At 43.6% G+C, this 15,136-nt stretch overlaps 1 protein-coding gene across 1 annotated transcript; it reads left to right on the forward strand.

Annotated features, from left to right (window-relative positions):
* Positions 1-3,917: 3,917 nt before the first annotated feature.
* SPRY2 (sprouty RTK signaling antagonist 2) lies at positions 3,918-10,085 on the forward strand. The gene is made up of 2 exons (XM_066236118.1): positions 3,918-4,421; positions 7,244-10,085. The coding sequence occupies exon 2, from the start codon at positions 7,295-7,297 to the stop codon at positions 8,240-8,242; it is 948 nt and encodes a 315-aa protein (XP_066092215.1). The 5' UTR covers positions 3,918-4,421; positions 7,244-7,294; the 3' UTR covers positions 8,243-10,085.
* The last annotated feature ends 5,051 nt before the right edge of the window (positions 10,086-15,136 follow it).

A 15,136-nucleotide genomic window follows, 5' to 3' on the forward strand; every position in this document is an offset into this window, starting at 1 on the left:
CATTATGCCTCAAATAAGTGACTTTGTATTAGAGACTTCCCTATTTGTATATGGGATTAAAGGTTTGGATTTCTACACTATAAAGTGGGGCAGACCGGGAGCTTGCTCTCTCTTGGTTCCTGAGATTAGCATTAGAGAGCAGAGCAGGGAAAGGCCACGTGGAGGTGACCAGGAGAAGCAGCCAAGATGATGGAGTGCTGAGTGAGAAGCCAGTTTGTGCAGAGTTTGTGCAGGGATAAGGAAGGAGATGGGGAACAGAGGTGAATAAGTCTGGTGAGCTAGAAACCTTTGATTCTATGAAACTCGGATAAGTCAGTAGCTTTGCAAGCGCTGAATGAGTGGGTTTTGGAGTCCTGTGTGTCTTTTTACTTGCCCGCCGGGTGCAAGCTAGGATTAAAGATGATGACCCACTAGTTCTTGGCTCCGTTGTTTTATTACCATCTGTGCGAATCCAATGTGAACCTGCATGGGCCAGGCAGCATTGACAGTGGCTGTGTATACTGGCCATACAGTCCCCTAAACTCGGAGGTAAGTATTGGTGCAGCACAAGTTTCCATGGACTTGGTATTTTGCAACATCCGGCAAATGGCAACACGTTTGAAAATGGATTTTACTGTGAAGTTTTACATAACATTCTTTCATAATTCTGAAGAATCTTCCAAAATTAATCCCAGCCTTAATTTTGGAATGCAACATGAGAATCAAATTACGAACACATTACAAGAGTTGCACCAAGTACTTCATTGTGTGTACCTGAACATGCATACACATAAACGTAATCCCTCTTAGGGGTTATAGCTCCCTAAGTAAACTCTGAAGGCACAATATACTGCTTTGTACAACACATCTGAAAAATAATAATTGCACTGAATAAAATAAATAATGAGTAAATTAGAAAGAATCCAACAGATTCATGTTTTTACCTTGTGCTTAAATTATAGGTTAAATGTTTTACCAGCCAGCAAACTGGAGGCTGTGGGGGAGGAGAGCTAGATTACATGGGATTCCTCCTAATTTATTAAAGATAAATATGAATTCTTAGCTTCTTTCCTATTGACTCAATAAAAATATAAAGTGGGCCCTGGCCGGTTGGCTCAGCGGTAGAGCGTCAGCCTGGCGTGCAGGAGTCCAGGGTTCGATTCCCAGCCAGGGCACACAAGAGAAGCACCCATCTACTTCTCCACCCCTCCCCCTCTCCTTCCTCTCTGTCTCTCTCTTCCCCTCCCGCAGCCTAGGTTCCATTGCAGAGGAGTTTGCCAGGTCGCTGAGGATGGCTCTGTGGTCTCTGCCTCCTGCGCTAGAATGGCTCTGATTGCAGGACGCCCCAAGATGGGCGGAGCATCGCCCCCTGGTGGGCATGCCGGGTGGGTCCCGGTGGGGCGCATGCTACGGTAGTCTGTCTGGCTGCCTCCCCGTTTCCAACTTCAGAAAAATACAAATATATATATATATATATATATACACACACACACACACACACACACATGTATGTAAATATATATATATATATATATATACACATTTATGTATATATATAAAGTGCTCTAATCATCCGGAAGCTCCTTTTTTAAATTACAGTTTTTTGCTTTGATCCACAGCAACGTGTCTTCTCAGAGTTGCTGCAGCGCTGGGAGAATAGCATGGGCACAAGTGTCTCCTAAGAAGTAGCCTTCGGGTGCAGGGGTTTGAAGAGGCAAAGAGAAGGCGTTTCTTTTACTGTTCTGCCAGAGACTTGCTGCCCACCTACCGGCAGCGTGTTCTCAACCAGCCTTGCACAACCTGCCTTTGGCCCCCAACTCCTTCACCTTAGTAAAAACTGGAGTTCTTCCAAACGGAATGTGTTGAAAAATATAGTAAGGGAAGCTACCTGCTGTGGCATTTATGTTATAAATGCCTTTTTTTTTTTTTTTTTTCATTTTGAACCTCCCGGCCTTCGTCAAGTACTGGGGAAGAAACCAGCCCCAGCCCCAGCCTCATGCCAGACGGGCGCCCCCTGGCGGCCAGATGCCCAGATGCGCTGTAAGCACTGAAGGGCTTGCGTTCAATCTGAGGCTAAAAGAACTGGGGCGTCGGGCAATCGACCAGAGTGGGGAGGGGGGCGCGGTAGAGCCGTGCCTGAAGCTCTGGGTACGCGACAAAGCTGGCTCATGTAACCTCATCCACTCTCACCCAAGGGGTGGGGGGGATATAGGCCAGTGCCCGGAAATAAGGTATGCCACTTCCCCTGCCATCTCTAAGTCCAAACCCCAGGCGAGGGCGGGTGAGAGCCCTAGAGAAACATGGAGAAGGGAGAACGAGAATGCAGCGCGCTCGGGAACGTGCTTGGGACATTCTAAACCAGGAGATCGGGAGAAGGCAGCGAGTGCCAGGATAGGTACAAACGGATGTGGGCTGGAGCTGGACCCGGAGAATCAAGCACCACGTTTTCCTAGAACTGTCTCAAGAACTCTAACCTCGTACGGGGGCAAGATCGCAGGTGCTATTCGGGAGTACTAACCGTATTTCCCTGTAAAGTAAAAACAGTCTGTATATCATTTGAATACAATATTAGGAGTGTGCGTGGTGTGTGTGAGATGTGTGTAATTTTTCACTGGTGCTCTCACGTGCAAGCACGTTTCTTACTAACTGAAGGACAGAGCAGTGTATATGTATGCATTTCTATCTTTATTTTTCTATTTTTAAGTAGGAAAATACAAAATGGAAATTGACAAAATGGACAATAGGGTCTTCTTGAGAAATGATGAGAGAAGTAGGAAATGAAGGATGACTCTTCTGCTCAAGTGGAGGAGGAAATCTGCAGCGGAACTGTGAGCCCCCTTCCCATTTCAGAAGCCAGTGATGTCACCCTTAGTAATCGTGTGTGTGTGTGTGTGTGTGTGTGTTGCTGAATTAACTAATTTTTTAAAAGACTTAGATTGTAGAATTTCCTTAAGCTATTATGTCAAACAAAACAGTAAGAAAGATCTTCAAAAAACCTCCATCTATGTAGTTAACTACCTTTTAAAAAATAAAATCTAATATTAAACCTAAAAACTATAAATCGACACAATCAAAAACAAATCCCGGCCAGAGCAGAAGGTACTTGAAACCCGAATCGGCGTTCCGCTCCTTTAGTACACTGCTCTGGGGTGGGGGAGGAGGTTTGTGCTGGTGCCTGCTGTATAATCGGGTTAATCCAGTAGACAAAGAATAAACCAATAGCCCTCCCACCTCACTTCCCGCTCCCCTTCCCCTCCCCCTTCTTCTCTCCCCGTCGCTCCCTCCAGAGGGATCAGAAGAGGGGAGAGGTGGGCTTGAAATGGATGCCGAACAAAGTCTTAAAACCTGCAGCTTGTTTTAAAAGCTAACAGTGCATGGCCCGGATTAGTTTTAAATGTTCATTCCCTTTTCTTAGTGGCGGGGAGAAAGTTCCATAAGTCAGCCCGAGCCTGTGGCTCGTCCTCATGGTCTCCGGGGAAATCTTAAGGTCAGTGTTTCCTTGAAACTAAATAAACTGACCCTGCCGTGCCCAGCCGGGCCCCGCGGGCGCCCCGCGTGACGGCGCCCGAGCTGCAGGACCGGCCGGGGACGCGCAGGGCGGCGCGGTTGCCCTTTTGAATGCCTCCTGCGGCTCAGAGCGCTGGCGGGCGCTGGAGTGTGAGTGAATGTAGCCCTGCGGAGCCAATGAGCTGGGACCGGATGCGATATATCCTCTGGGACAACAACTGCTCTGTTCCGCCTCGGATCCACATGACGCCACTTACTGCTGCCGCGGCGGCCGCAGAGCTCCCTGCCTCCTCCGGAAAGGCGAGGGCGCAAGCCAACCGCGAGCCCCCCCCTCCCCCCCGCGGGCCCCAGACCCTCCTCCTCCTCCTCCTTCTCCTCCTCCGTACCCACCGCCCCCGCCTCGGCCTCACCGCCGCGCCTCCACAACGCCCAGTCTGCACCACCGAGAGCTGCGCGCTGCAGCGGAGCAGAGGAGAGGGGCCGGCGGAGCGCGCAGCGCCCAGGCCCCCGCGCCCGCCCGGCCCGGCCCCTGGCCCCGCGCCGCCGCCGCTCCGACGCGGTGGCAGCCTTGCGACTTGGCCATCTGGCTTTAGGTTCTCTGTGAGGCCGTTTTCTTTTCTCATTCGTTCATCTGCCAGGAAAAGAGGCTCGCCGTTGGCGCTTCGGCCTCCAGTTCATTGAGAAAAAAGAGGAAATATTCCGCGTGCGCTTCTGGAAAGGGGGGTCGCCTACAGCCCCGAATCCCGGAGTGTTCTTCGACTGGGGACTTGGCTCACGATTTCCCTCTGCTCTTTAACTCCCCCGATTGCTCGGAAGTTGGACTGAAGCAGAGTTTGGAAAGAAGGGGGGGAGTCTGCATCGGCGCTGGAATTATTTGCACGTCGCAGGGAGAAGAGAATCCAACGGAGAGGGGTTGGTGCAAAGCCGCGATCACGGTGAGACGCGTTCGGCTTTTCCCCTCCTGGCGCAGTGACCGGCGCGCTGGGGCAACATGGAGTAGGTGCAGCCGGTCCGGGAGTGGGGTCTCTCTCCTCCGGCCTCCCATTCTATCTTCCACGTTCCCCGCAGGGATACAGAGAGCTGCCCGCGGGTCTCCCTCGCCAGAGGCTCGGCCTGCCTGGGCAGGGGCTGCAGTGAGTGCCTACTGCAGTGTCTTCAACCCCACGATCCCACACGCCCGCGCTCAGGGGGGGGGGTTGGGGCGGCAGACGGCTCGCTGAGAGCGGGAGAGGGAGGAAACCACTTGTGTTTTCCAGGTCGCCGTTGCAGGCGCCCGCATTTCTAACCTGTTCCTCTCCCGGCAAAGCGAGTCCTGGGAGAGGCTGTCCCGAGGCAGGAGTGCCCCCGGGACCGAGGTCGCGTAAGTCGTTCGCCTCACGGGGGCAGCGAGACCTCACGGCTGAGAAAAGGTTCCAGAAGCCGGGTGGACCGAGCCCCTGCCGCTGTCCCGTGTGGACAGAGCCCGGTGCGGGTGGGAGCGTCGCCCTTCCTGGCGCCGGGTCTCTGCGGTTCGGAAGTGCAGGTTTCTCTTTTTTCCGTTCTCCTTGGTCCGCCTGGGTCACGCTTTTTTTATTTTGGGGAGATTGGGTTGACCCAACACAGGAAGAAAGTCATCAAGCGGTCGCGATCGTTTTCCATTACCTGAAAATAGGTGGCAAACGAGGTTAGCCCCCCCCCCCCCTTTGACTGGCTGATCTACTTCTTTGTTGTTGCTGTTTTTTAATTCGGGATCTTGTGCGTTTTTACAAAGCGTTTTCTGTCGGTTTGCCCCACCCTTGTGCTGAAGTTCTTTCCCCCTAATCCTTAGTCTGATCACACACGTAATGGGGGTTTCAAAGTACTTTCAAAGGTGGAGGGTAAGGGGACTCGGGGTGGGGGAAGCTGCGAAGGAGGCCAGAGGTCGGGCAGAAATAACTTTAAGAACCCCTCCCTCCCCCAAGATGCTTCTTTCCGCTGCAATCAAATCTTCACGGAAAGTTCCCAGCCCAGGGATGTGGGTCCTGCATGCCCGACGTGTGCAGTGTGGCCCTGGAAAATGTACTGTCTTTAAGAAGTAATTTCTTCCTAACTGTAAGAAATATAGATGTGTGTATTTGAGTACATAGACATGTGCAAATTTCAGGCAGTGCCCCTTCGGTCAGTGCACGATGGAGTCGCCCAGTGTGCGTGGGTTAGATCTCCGTGTCCCCGGCTGTGTCTAGGCAGGGCTTTCGTCTTCAAGGTGTCCGGGCTGGAAACCTGTGCCCGATGTTCGAGGGTCTTGGCCGGATCGCCCTGCGGTGGGCTACGTGATCTCTACCCGGGGGTGGATTGGATCCCTCTTGGAGCTAGGAGGCAGTTGTTCGGGGTGGGGTAGATTTTAGCTGGGAAGGGAGGGGAGGCGGAGTGTGATGGAGCGTTTCACAGCACGTCCCCTTCATTAGCGCCCGCGCACCCCCCCCCCCCCCCCCCGCCTGTCAGTCTGTCTCGGGACTGTGCGCAGGGGGGCTAGCCTGGCCTCTGAGCTGCGTCAGTCCGCGGGGACGAGAGTCCCCCGGGGCTCTGACTGTGTCCCACCTGCTGGGGACGGTGTTGGGGCGCTGATAGAGCCGATAAACGGAGTGAAAGCAAGAGCAAGGTTGTCTTGTTTGCCTTTCTGTTGGAAGTGAGATACGGTTTCCAGCTCTGCCTTGTGCGGAATTGGGAGGCGTGTGTCACCTGCCTGTGTCGCTTCTAAAAGTCAGAGGTTGGATAAATCTCTACTTTTGCCCGTTTTTTTATTCATTGTAGACTTAGTGATAAAGGGGATGATAGTTTCAAGTTTATAGAGATTGCAGTTTAATTGCAATCTTGTCAAAACGATAGCTTTGAGATGTGACACTTAATTTTTAAAACATTTCCTGTTGTCACCAACCAGTGTATGTTCTCAACTATTTTCTTAGAAACGGGCAAAGTATTTAAGAGTTTTACATAATTTGTTTCTAAAACATAATAAGAGTCAGCTACAAAATTTTTAAGTTCTACAATCAGGCTGTAAAATATTTGACTCAAGTTGAGAAGTTGAAAATTAGTTCTTATGTTGTTGCTTGTTGTGAGTTTATTTGAATGTGTTCCTAGCCCCTTAAAAGGATTTGAATCGATTTGTTTTTTAATTCTAAAACTTTGTGACTACTATGTAGTTAATGACAGTGCATGATTGTTGTAAAATTTATAAATATTCTCTGGGAGGGGGGATATTTACTTTTTGCATGCCATAGTCATTGTACAGGATTTTATCAAGTCACAGAATACTAGCTAATTCATAGTTTAATGTATTGGATATAAAAGCAGACTTAAAGGAAGAATTTTTAGGCTGTATTTATTGATGCCAAGGACAAATAGCCATAATAATCTGAAACCTTTTCAAATTTGGAGAAGGCGTTCAGCTTTTGAAAATACCAGCAGCAGTGGTTACGTTCTAATATTACTTTCTTGCAATTTTTACAATGAACCTGAACATTGCAAATGATACGTTTATTTAAATAATCATTACTTAAGTGATGCAAACAAAGATCAGCTTTGTGTTACTGCACATCACAGGGTTAAAGAATTGTCCATACCCAGCCAAAATTTTATGTTTTGCAGGCATTTGATCATGTGGCCAGTCTAATCACCCTCACAGGCACTCAGATGCAAACCCTGTCTCAGGGGAAGTGGGAAGTGAAGAGTTAACTCAGATGGGTGGAGAGTGGGAAGTATCCTGGAGTGTAAACCTACTCTTTCCTCTTGGTTTCCATAGGAATTCAGATGTGTTCTAAGCCTGCTGGAGTGAGCACACTTCTAAGACCTGATGGAGGCCAGAGCTCAGAGCAGCAGTGGGTCACAGCCCTTGCTTCAGGCATCCCGTGACAGCGGCAGACAGCGTGGGGAACCTGACCCTAGAGAAGCCCTCACCCAGCAGGTACACGTGTTGTCCCTGGATCAGATCAGAGCTATACGGAACACCAATGAGTACACAGAGGGGCCTACTGTGGTCCCGAGACCTGGCCTCAAGCCTGCTCCTCGCCTTTCTGCTCAGCACAAACACGAGAGACTCCATGGTCTGCCCGAGCACCGCCAGCCTCCCAGGCTCCAGCACTCACAGATCCATTCTTCTGCACGAGTTCCTCTGTCCAGGTCCATCAGCACGGTCAGCTCGGGATCTCGGAGCAGTACGAGGACAAGTACCAGCAGCAGTTCCTCTGAACAGAGACTGTTGGGACCATCCTTCACCTCTGGACCAGTAGCTGATGGGATAATCCGGGTGCAGCCCAAATCTGAGCTCAAGCCAGGTGAGCTTAAGCCTCTGAGCAAGGAAGATTTGGGACTGCATGCCTACAGGTGTGAAGACTGTGGCAAGTGCAAGTGTAAGGAGTGCACCTACCCGAGGCCTCTGCCTTCAGACTGGATCTGCGACAAGCAGTGCCTTTGCTCGGCTCAGAACGTGATTGACTATGGGACTTGCGTGTGCTGTGTGAAAGGTCTCTTCTATCACTGTTCTAATGATGACGAGGACAACTGTGCTGACAACCCGTGTTCTTGCAGCCAGTCTCACTGTTGTACACGTTGGTCAGCCATGGGCGTCATGTCCCTCTTTTTGCCTTGTTTATGGTGTTACCTTCCAGCCAAGGGTTGCCTTAAATTGTGCCAGGGGTGTTATGATCGGGTTAATAGGCCTGGATGCCGGTGTAAAAACTCAAACACAGTTTGCTGCAAAGTTCCCACTGTCCCACCCAGGAACTTTGAAAAACCAACATAGCATCATTAATCAGGATTATTACAGTAATAAGGATTGTTCTTTTTTTTCCCCTTTTTAACACATATGCAGCCAACTAAACAGTTATAATCTTGGCACTGTTACTAGAGGGATATTCTTTGTTGTTTGCAGTGAAATGCTTTTGTCCATGTGCCATTTTAACTGATATGCTTGTTCTAGTTAATGGAGCTCAACGTATGGGATACAAACCTGGCGACTCACATGTTGCATAAGCTAAAGCAACAGATACTCCTAGGCAAATTTTTTGTTTGTGAATAGTCCTTGCAAAATTTGTAAATTAGGAAATGACTTTTTTTTTCATTGTTTTCTTCAGAGATAATGTGCTATATTTTTGTATATACAATAATATTTGCAACTGTGAAAAACAAGTTGTGCCATGCTATATGGCACAGTCACAAAATATTATACTAATATGTTGTACATTCGGAAGAATGTGAATCAATCAGTATGTTTTCAGATTGTATTTTGCCTTACAGAAAGCCTTTATTGTAAGACTCTGATTTCCCTTTGGACTTCATGTATATTGTACAGTTACAGTAAAATTCAACCTTTATTTTCTAATTTTTCAACATATTGTTTAGTGTAAAGAATATTTATTTGAAGTTTTATTATTTTATAAAAAAGAATATTTATTTTAAGAGGCATCTTACAAATTTTGCCCCTTTTATGAGGATGTGATAGTTGCTGCAAATGAGGGGTTACAGATGCAAATGTTCAATATAAAATAGAAATATATTAACGTTTGAAATTAAACCGAGCTGTTTGGTCTTACTTTACTTTCCTTTTTCTTAAAGTGAGAAACCACATTTTTTGGTCAGGCTAGCATTTTAGTGAAATAGTTTAACTGGTCTATAAGAATTGTATCATGGATATTTGATGATTTTCAGAGATAATTCTAGTAATCGGAAATAATTGTGCATTAGACACACACACCTATATTAATCATGAGAACTTACTTGGCTCTATCATTGCTCTTGTTCTTCCATCTATTTTTGAAGATTTGCTCACTTACCTTTGTTTTACAGGGTTTTTTGTTTATTTTTTAATCCTAAAGTGAGTCATTTAGAAGATTCCCCTAAAAGATTAACAAATAAACGTTCTTTATACCCAGTATTAAGAATGAATGCCATTAGGATCATTTAAGACCAGTGAAACAGATTTAATTCAACAAACTTACTGAATATCTTCTGTATGTCAGGCAGGTGGTATGCACATATAAATGTTATAACTGAAGCAAAAATGTTTTCTTGACTTAGCTGATCATGTTGTTGGGGTTTTTTTTTTTTTTTTTCAGTATTTTTAGTGTTAGACTCTCAAGATTTATTTTGTCACCGTGATACCAATTCCTTATGTTAGGAAAGACGTTGAAAAGACAGCTTGATTTTGATTCAGGTAAAGGTTATGATGAAATGGTAGCCAATATCGGCCTAATAATTGAAGGTTGAGAAGGTTGAGCAGAATGACTTTGAGAGGGTCCTGTCTTATTTAATAAAATTATCCAGAAAATTGTTAAATTTTACTCTGGGGAAAAAGATACAGTATGACACAAGTTTGTTTTCAGTTGTCTTTTGTGAAAAAACAGCAAGCTGCTACCAGCCCCTGTTGACAAATACAAGGATTTTTTATTTTTAATAAGTCACTTGATTTAATTAGTCACTTTGCTGCCAAGAATCACTGGAAGTCTAGGAAATGATTTACCTGTCATTATTGTTTAATCTCTCGTTTCCTGTTCTGAGGCTCCTCTTTGGTTATGAGGTCTTTATAGGAAAAGTTGTTTGTTTGTGTGTTTGTTTTCTTAAACTGGCTTTCATGGGACTACAGAACCTCTTGAACCAACACATTGCTGTAAGGACCTTTAATTTTCTCTAAACTTTCTCCAAAAAAAAAAACAAACCCCAGTTAAATTCATTTAAAAATGAGTTTTTTTAAGTTTAAACTTTGGGATACTGAATATTGCAATTCTAATACTCTTAAAATTTAACCCTTAAAATGGTGTAAGAGGATTAGAATATTGAAAAATTAGGCAGGGGTTTTTATTGGATTGCTTGCAAGATTTATAAAGCACCAAAAAATTGACTGATTAGCTTTATTTAAAAACTGCCAAATGTATTGATATTGGTAAAGAAAAATTATTTTCATTGCATAAGCAGTTTTCAGAGCGTTGTATAGACAATTGCTTCTTAGGCAATTGGGTGTTTATTGAAGAGGTAGAGTAAGAACTCTTTGCCATGATGACTGACTCGGAATATCTGATGTGGCCTAGGAATTTGCATTTTTAGTCAGTCATTCCATTAGTGCTTAAAGCACAGTGAGAATGATCGAGGAATTGTTTTCTAATTGATATTTTTAATGTTTTTCTAATGGAGTCCAATGTAAAGCAAAATTCACTAGGTTGAATGCAGAACATATTAAGAAGAGGATTTGGTTATTTATGAAGTCCTGATGAAAATTATTTAAAGATAAATAGGAAAATTGGATTCCTCAATAAGCTTTCAATTGTCCTATTAAATGTTGAGTTTATCTATAAACCAATATGGAATTAATTTTCAGAATATGGAAAATTAAATGTTGATGTCTAAACATTAAAAGCAGCTAGTGCTCTTCAGTGTGTTAAAGAGAATTATTGTTATTTTTTTAAATTTATTCATTTTAGAGAGGAGTAGGGGGTGAGAATGAGGAAGCATCAACTCCCGTGTGTGCCTTGACCAGGCAAGCCCAGGAGTTCAAACCAGCAACCTCAGCGTTCCAGGTCGAGGCTTTATCCACTGTGTTACCACAGGTCAGGCTTAAAGAGAATTTTTAAATGTTCCAAGTCTTTGCACTGAGCTATGCAAGAATAACCACCTCAAGTTCTTAATTGTTAAATTCACGGAAATTCATAAATACAGTAAGTTTAAAATCAATGGTCAGCAGTTTGGTATTGTGATAGGTTCAAAGTATAATGATACAGCAAACATACCAGTTGACTGCTAAACATTAATGGAAATCTTAACTATTTTTCTGGTTTCTTGCTTTTATGTGTTTTTAGAAAACTACATTCTCTATATTGAGATTCATTTAAGAGTGACAACTTGATTATTACTTAAAACATTCATTTATGTGATTTGAGGAGGAGGATTTTTTTTTTAACGCCCTGCCAAATATCTGCCATGTTGGAGCATGCTCGGGATTGTCTGTGAAAGAAGAAAGAGAAAACTAAGTGCAGATACTCCCAACCAAACTTTTGCATAACTTCTTTCCCCATATAGGAGTGTCTCAGGACTATTTGCCTCCAGGCTATATAAATTAAGATACTGATGTCAGAGAAGTGAATTTGTTCTTTGCACAGTGCTGTGAGGTATCTGATAGGCAGTTGAGGGGTTTGATGTAATTTATTAACTTGAGTATATAGGTCAAAATGGAAAGGTTTAATAGGTTAAGAGTTGCATTTGCAGTTATATCCACAATTGGCTTTTTGTCTTTCTCTTTTCAATGTGCAAAAGGACCAGAACGTTAGTGCAAAAGTCTCCACTTTGAAAATTGTTTAGTATTTAATGTAGATTAAAAAACAAACAAACAAAAGATTGTCATCTGGTGCACAATATTTTTTTATTTGAGTGAAAAAAATAGAACATTAGCTAGTTACATCAATATTGTATCAGCATCCATTTTTTGCTTTTCTTTATCTATTAGGTCATGTTAATTTCTGTTTCCTCATTTCTCTGTAACATATTAAAGGTGGATCTCTACTGTTTGAAGACCAGAGCAGATTCTAAAATAAGGTCTATCTGGTTTGGGCTAACTGATGATCAGAGTGAAACTGTATATATGGATATTTAACAACTGGTTTGGCCATTGGTGGGAGGATAAAACTGTCAGACTATACCATGTATAGCGATCCTATAGTTGGATTTTATTTGATGGCATACCACCACCTTCTATATCACGGGAGACAACTATGTGAATAATACTAATGACAGTGCACCTCTGCTCAAAATTAAAGCTAAAATATTCATTTAATTTCAATAAAAAAAGAAAAGGGAAGCCCTGACCGGTTGCTCAGTAGATAGAGCATTGACCAGGCACGTGGCAGTCTTGGGTTGATTCTCCGACAGGCAGGGCACACAGAGTAACCATCTTCTATATTCCCCTCCATCTCCCCCTTCTCCCGCAGCCAATAGCTCAACTGGTTTGAGTATAACCTGGGAACTGAGGATAGCTTCCCCAGACTGTCAGCCTCAGGTGCTAAAAATAGCTAGGTACTGAGCAACTGAGCAGGAACCCCAGGTTGGGGTTGGGGATTGCTGGGTGGATCCCAGTTGGGACGCATGCATGCATAAGTTTGCCTCATTGTCTTCCCTCCTCTGACTTAAAAAAAAAAGAAAAAAGAAAAGGGAGATAGAAATGGAGCAAATAAGAAAAAAAGATTAATGCAAACTTATCAAGGGCTAGCAAATGTTTCAAATTTTTATTTAAAACTACATTGTGATGACATCAAGAATTTTTAAAAGCCAGTCTTATTTGGCAACTTTCTTTTAAAATAAACTATTAAAAGAAGAGATTAGAATGAAGCCTCTTTTGGCTTTTGGCTTGGCTAAATGAGGCATGTAAGCCTTCAGCATAGTGCAAAGGAGTTTATTTCCCAAAACAGTTCTAATACACAAAGAAAAATAGCTTAATACAAGGACCATTTGGATTGGAATTGGGGCACCAAAATATGACATTTCAATTTAACAAATGTTTTTTGAATGGCTGTTCCTTACAAATCAGGTCTAGTTGATGTGATAAAAAAGAAAAGGGCTGCCTGACCAGGCGGTGACGCAGTGGATAGAGTGTCAGACTGTGATGTGGAGGATCCAGGTTCGAGACCCCAAGGTCGCTAGCTTGAGCGTGGGCTCATCTGGTTTGAGCAAAGCTTACCAGCTTGAGCCCAAGGTTGCTGGCTCAAGCAAGGGGTCACTCGGTCTGCTGAAGGCCCCCTGGTTAAGGCACATATGAGAAATCAGTCAATGAACAACTAAGGAACCGCAACGAAGAATTGGATGTTTCTCATCTCCTTTCTTGTCTGTCTGTCCCTATCTCTCCCTCTCTCTGACTCTCTCTGTCTCTTCCACAAAAAAAACAACAAAAAAAAACAAAAAAGGGCTAGGAACTAATACATGACAGAACTTTAATACAAAGGCACAAGCAAGGTGCCATGAGAATATAGATATTAAGTAAAGTCCTGATACATTCTAGGTTTGTTTTTTTTGTTTTGGGGGGTTTTTCTCTGGTTTTTATGTGTTTACTTAAGACCACAAGAGAGGGGACCTCTGTCCTGTCAGTAGGGTTGTCTAAAGTTTCTTTATCCAATCCAACCTAGGGCTCTGGAGATCGTGGGGGTGGCTGGGCACATCGGGTATGTTCCTCTCATCTTTGATGGACACTGATGTCACCTGGTTTATCATGGCAGTGTACTTGGTTTCGGAGATAAAGGGGAGCAGAATTCTAGCAAGGCCCCCAGTGGAGAAGAGCAAGAGCAGCACTGACTCTGAACAGGGCATTCTTGAAAATGGGAGTGCTGGAGGGATGAGTAGGGAGGGGCACCTTCCCTGCCATATTCATTTCACCGTCAGCAGCCTTTTTATATCTTATTTTTAAATCTATTTTTATTTATTTATTTAGAGAGGAAGGGAGAGATACAGAGAGAGAAGCATTAACTTGTTGGACTTATTCCACTTATTTGTACTGTTATTGGTTGTCTCTTGTATGTGTCCTGACCAGGAATCTAACCCAAAACCTCGGCCTGTTGGGATAGCATGGTAACCAGCTACCCACTAAGACCTGATGCATTAATAGGAGGTTTGGTCTCAAGGTCTTGGCAATGATTATCACTATTTAAATAGCCAGAAGTTTTGCTAAGAGAGGTGCAACAGAATTAGCATCACTCATGAAATAAAATTATTCACTACACTAATATTCTAAATCTTAAATGAAATAGGGAGATGTTTGATTAATATTTAGACAGCTATATTTTGCTGTTTATCCTTAAAAGTTTGTGACACAATAACTTTCCTTGAAATATATGGGTTAAAACACATTTTAAAGATACTTAAGAAATAAGTTGGAAAGGGCCATGTATTCTTGTTCTCTCAGTTTTGCTGGAATTAATCTCTTGTCATTAGCCCATAATTTTAGCCTGCTTTTATATGTAGAATAGAATAAACATGTGTGAAGAATGAACTAGAGATAACTAGCTGAGAAAATGTGTGTTTGTGTGAAAGGAAGTAGTTGAACTTTGGAGCAGTTCTGACCTTGCTAAAAACCAATGCCTGAACCCTGGATTCTCAGGTCCACATGGTTATCAAAGCCTAGATGACTATCTCGAGCTCTTAAGGTAATACATCTTCACTTTGAAATGGTTTTGTGCTCTGTCTAATACCTGGCTTGTTGACTTATATCAATATGGCTTACAGTCATATTGTAACATTTTTATATCTTCCTTCATTTCTCCAAGTCCTTAGTAAGTTCAGTGCACCCTTTGTAGTTCCCAAACCCAGCTCAACAGTAGGCACAAAGTAGCGCTCATAACAGGCTTGGCATATCCGAAAACCCAAGCTTTTTTTTTTATGAGGCCAGTATTATTCTAAATTTAAATTTAAATTTAAATAAAGACACTATAAAAAGAAAACATTATAGGCCAATATCCCTGATGAATATAGATGCAAATATCCTGAAAAACAGATCATCAGTACACTAAAAAGATCGTACACCATGGTTAAATAGGATTTATTCTGGAGATACAAAGTTGGTACAATATTCTCAGATCAATAGACATGATACATTGCATAAAGAAAATGAAGGAATAAAAATTACATGATCATACAAATAGATACACAAAAAGCATTTGATAAAATC

Source organism: Saccopteryx bilineata, chromosome 6 (assembly GCF_036850765.1).
Source record: "Saccopteryx bilineata isolate mSacBil1 chromosome 6, mSacBil1_pri_phased_curated, whole genome shotgun sequence".
Taxonomy (NCBI): domain Eukaryota; kingdom Metazoa; phylum Chordata; class Mammalia; order Chiroptera; family Emballonuridae; genus Saccopteryx; species Saccopteryx bilineata.